The sequence below is a fragment of the Nanorana parkeri genome, unplaced genomic scaffold, assembly GCF_000935625.1.
Source record: "Nanorana parkeri isolate BGI_ZX_2015 unplaced genomic scaffold, ASM93562v1 scaffold7, whole genome shotgun sequence".
Taxonomy (NCBI): domain Eukaryota; kingdom Metazoa; phylum Chordata; class Amphibia; order Anura; family Dicroglossidae; genus Nanorana; species Nanorana parkeri.
Genome location: NW_017306275.1, coordinates 1,640,901 through 1,644,994, shown reverse-complemented (window position 1 = coordinate 1,644,994; position 4,094 = coordinate 1,640,901). Strand labels below are relative to the sequence as shown.

The window sequence follows — 4,094 nt, the reverse complement described above, 5'->3', positions numbered from 1 at the left end:
TAGACCCCTCTATAGGATAAGGGTTTGGTAAGGATTCTTTTTTTTGAGGGGGGGGTTTACATTCTTAGAATGTTTTTTTTAGATTTTTCATACTTTTAAAAGCTGTCATGGCTGAAAAAGGTTAAAAGACAATGGCCTAGGAGACAGTGGTCACTTGGACATATAAAGGGTTGAATCTCCCTCTCGTGACAGCAATAAAAAAAATGTTTTTTAGAAACCAATACCAAATATTCTTTCTATGCACTTTAATCTGACTCTGTTTGGAACTGGAAAGCAGTATAGAAATAATACTGTTATGTTTATAGCATCATTCAGGTAGCGGACAGCAGAGAACTCAAGTTAGTTGCACCAACATGATCTCCAAGGTATATTTTAGTATGCAGCCAAGATGTTAAAAGTTCAGAAACGTGAATGAAATAAGAGATGCCTTGTTTTCTCGGGAGGCTGATAAACTCAGATTTTTCTTTTTTTTCCTCAAACCCTGAACTAAATAACTTGCAAAAAGGTAAAACAAATGTACAAAGCTAAACAGGTTTCTCTCAAAAAGTATGAAAAAACCCCTCAAATCCAATATAAAACATCCACTTTCAACTCTGGAAATATATTAAGATGTAAGGCAACTAGCATTTGAAAAACGAGGTCAACAATGGCTGTCTATACTTTTTCAGTGAAGGGTTTCTTTAACACATTCAGCATATACAGTATGCGCCAACACAGCCAAGTTAGCCCTGTCATTTTTTTTTTTACTTGCAGTATATTTCAGATTTTTTAAATGCCATCAACCAAACCCCAGTTTCTAGAGTGTATCAGCCAGAAACAAACAGACCGACTGCCTTGTTTACCTGTCTGACACAGCAAATGCATAATCATCTGTGAAACCCTATGGACATAATGAATCTTGTAAGGCTGAGCTCTGAAAACAGGCAGTCAGTAGAATAACGGTAGACAACTACCGTATTAATAGCAGCAGAAGAATGCATTCTGAAAGGGATGTTGACAACGCTCTTTTTCCAACCATTAGGAGCGTACCGGATCTGAACAATTACTCTTCCAAGCCCCGAGGTAAAATCCAGAGAACACCCACAGGACATGCCTACTTCTTACTGGAAAGCTCAGTTTAGGGGCCTTGCCCAGTCTTTACCATGATATTGGTCAGAAAGTCCACAAGCAGCACTTAGCTAAGCTTGAAACCCGGGGAAAGGTGACAAACATGTCCCATGTCTTCGGTTTACTGGGATACTATGGAAGAGTACAGCAAGTAAAAGGCCAAGCTAGCAGTTAATGATAGTCTAACTCTATATAGGTTTGCTTTAGAACACAAGGAGACACAGGTTTCTATTCACTTCCCATCAGAATGGAGAAGCAAGCACCTTCTATATAATTTGCAGTGCCCTCTGAACGTTTTTTGTCAAGTGATTGGAGCCAGTGACAATTCCACAATACCAAACACAAGTATGATTTGTTCCTCTTCAGTTTTCTTTAAAAATAAAGTACAGTTGCCTAACTAGTATTTTTAAATGACAGAAGTTCTACCCCTTTAAAATGTCACTGGAAATGGTACCAAAAAAGGACTACTATGTTCTCCGCTAGAAGTAAAAAGCAAGTCATCTTAATTTATACTGCAAACTAAACATTTCCTTTATACAAGAGTACAGCTCTTAATGTCTCCAAGCTGCATCTCTGTCACACCAGCTGTTCCATGTCAAATACATCTGTGTTCAACTAACATTTTCAGATTTATCAGAACAAGACACGATGACTAACAGCCTGAACACCTCCAGTGAGTTCATTATGCTGTGGAATGAATGCATCATTTTAACAATCTTCCGTAATGTCGTGTCCACGTAACTGTGGTTTCAGCTAACCGACCCGAACAAGATTCCTGGAATTTGCATAAAGTACAGCTGTCAATGACTTTGTTGTCTGGTTTAAGCAATAAAATGCAGGTGCAACATGCCTTAAGAACCCATTCACAACGTTTTTTTTTTCAAGAGATGCATCGTAAGCAATATTCAGCTGTTGCTTTGTATACACTTTTTGAAAACTGCACCAATACAGCAAACAAACTATTTACCTAAATGCACCGCACTAAAAAGCATAGAAGAGTACATTGCCTTAGACAGGTCGTCAAATGCTCCAAATCCAACAAAGTAGCGTTTCCTAGCAATGTTAGGAGCTTCCCCTGTCCCATCCCTACTCTCACACATCTTTACTGGAATACAAGTCTATCTACAGCACTGATGAGCCAATAGGAAAATTCGGTAGGCTGGTGTGGGCTGACCAGCTATTGACACTACTGGAATGATAGGCATTTGTATATTGTAAATGACCAAAGACTCAGGACACCTGGAGCGTGCAAAATTATATTTTTAATCCCGAAGACGGTGATACCATTGGCAGATTTATTTAAAGCATCTGGAAACACTCACTTTTGGATCTGCATGTCAGCATCGTAATAAATCTGGTAGCTTTCTTGACAAAGTTCATACCAGTATAGTCATAGGGAAGAGTGCATTCAAGTTTGGATTCCAGACTATACTGCATGCATTTACGCTACAATTTAAACTCGTTTTTATAATTGTGTAAGATACTAAAATGTGCGCAGTAATGTTTCAGCCCTGCAGTCATGGGAACTATATTAAAGAGTCTATTGCACAAACCTGTAGCGTAGAGAGATGAGTCTGTCGGGACAGAAGAGCCTTCTCTTGTTCTGAGGGGTAGGCATTGTATCGATGTTCATACAGCCAGTCTCGCAGAATCTGTACCGACTCTTTGGGTAGATTTCCACGCCTCCTTCTCTTCCCTGAGCCAGCAGTGGAGGAGAGGTCTAGTGGAATATCCATACCATCGTCATCCTCAGTCTCACTGCCTGACAGAGGAACTAAACCTAGAAGGGAAAAAAGAAACATGTAATTACCAAAAGGCTGCAAGTAACACAAATCAGATTCAAACAGGGCGAAGAACACATACAAATTTAGACCTTACTTTTCCAACATTAAAGTTGAGGAATTTTTCTAGCTGGTATTTATCCTAACAACATGAAGTCTAGAGACCCTATACTTGCCCCTTATTTAGGTTCTGGTGGTAGAATGTTTTGAACTAGCTATGTGGGGCTTCATGGGGCTCTTCAATACATGCATATCCCAAATTGCAAGCATGCTGAAATCTGCTGCTCCAAGGCATACACAAACAGAAGATCAGCCATACAACACAACATACATATCTACTAGTGGTGTGCTGAGGATATACAGTACTCAACAGGTGGCACGTTCAACCACTTTGAACTGCACAAATAACCAACCATATCAAGGCAACCTATGACCAATGTTTTCATTTGAAACCATCATAACTGTTAATGACCCCATACCTTGATCCATTTGATCACTTTTGTTATTGATTAAAATTGAAACAGACTAGTATGGCCTGCACAGAACTCACAACCTTTGCAACCTGGCCCTTTGAAAGTAGATCCCACCTTTGAAGCACCACATGTCATATATTTTTAACTTTTAATACCCTAGATAATATAATTGTGGATGCCCCTTTTAAAAAGTCAGTGGTGCCCTTAGGTGCAAGTATACTTATTTCTAAAAGTGGCTGGGAATCATTGCTTGACTCTAACTTGGGTATGAACACTTCAGTGGAATTCTAGTTTTTACTGGTAGATCTATAGTCATCTAGCATCTTTCCCTGGCTTTAAATCTGAAGGCAGTAATGGTGAATGAAGAGTATTGCTGCTAGTCCCAAATGAGTGCGTAATCGGAATCCTGAGGTTTTATTAAAATCAGGAAAAATGTAAATAGAATTTCACCAACATTGGAAAGCAGAACATTGATTTGTAAATACTTATAGATCACATTGCATAGCAAAGCAGAACAAATTCCATAGCGGATTATTTGGGGCAACAGGGCACATAACCACTAATAACGGTCAATATTATGGAACAATTACATATGGCAACTACTATTATTGCCCACCGCCTTGTAGGTTCCTGCCATTTCTGAATTCTTATGTCCACATCTACTTACTAAATGCACTGCAACCATTTCAATCATACGGTAATAGACTTGGGGGGGGGGGGGGGACCCAAAAGG

General features: G+C 39.3%; 1 protein-coding gene across 1 annotated transcript in view; it reads right to left on the bottom strand.

Annotated features, from left to right (window-relative positions):
* Positions 1-4,094, bottom strand: part of TGIF1 (TGFB induced factor homeobox 1) — a 14,269-nt gene that overhangs the window by 2,908 nt on the left and 7,267 nt on the right. Inside the window, exon 2 of the mRNA XM_018553421.1 lies at positions 2,661-2,887. Coding sequence (XP_018408923.1) covers positions 2,661-2,887 — 227 coding nt within the window. The remainder of the gene's footprint in view (positions 1-2,660; positions 2,888-4,094) is intronic.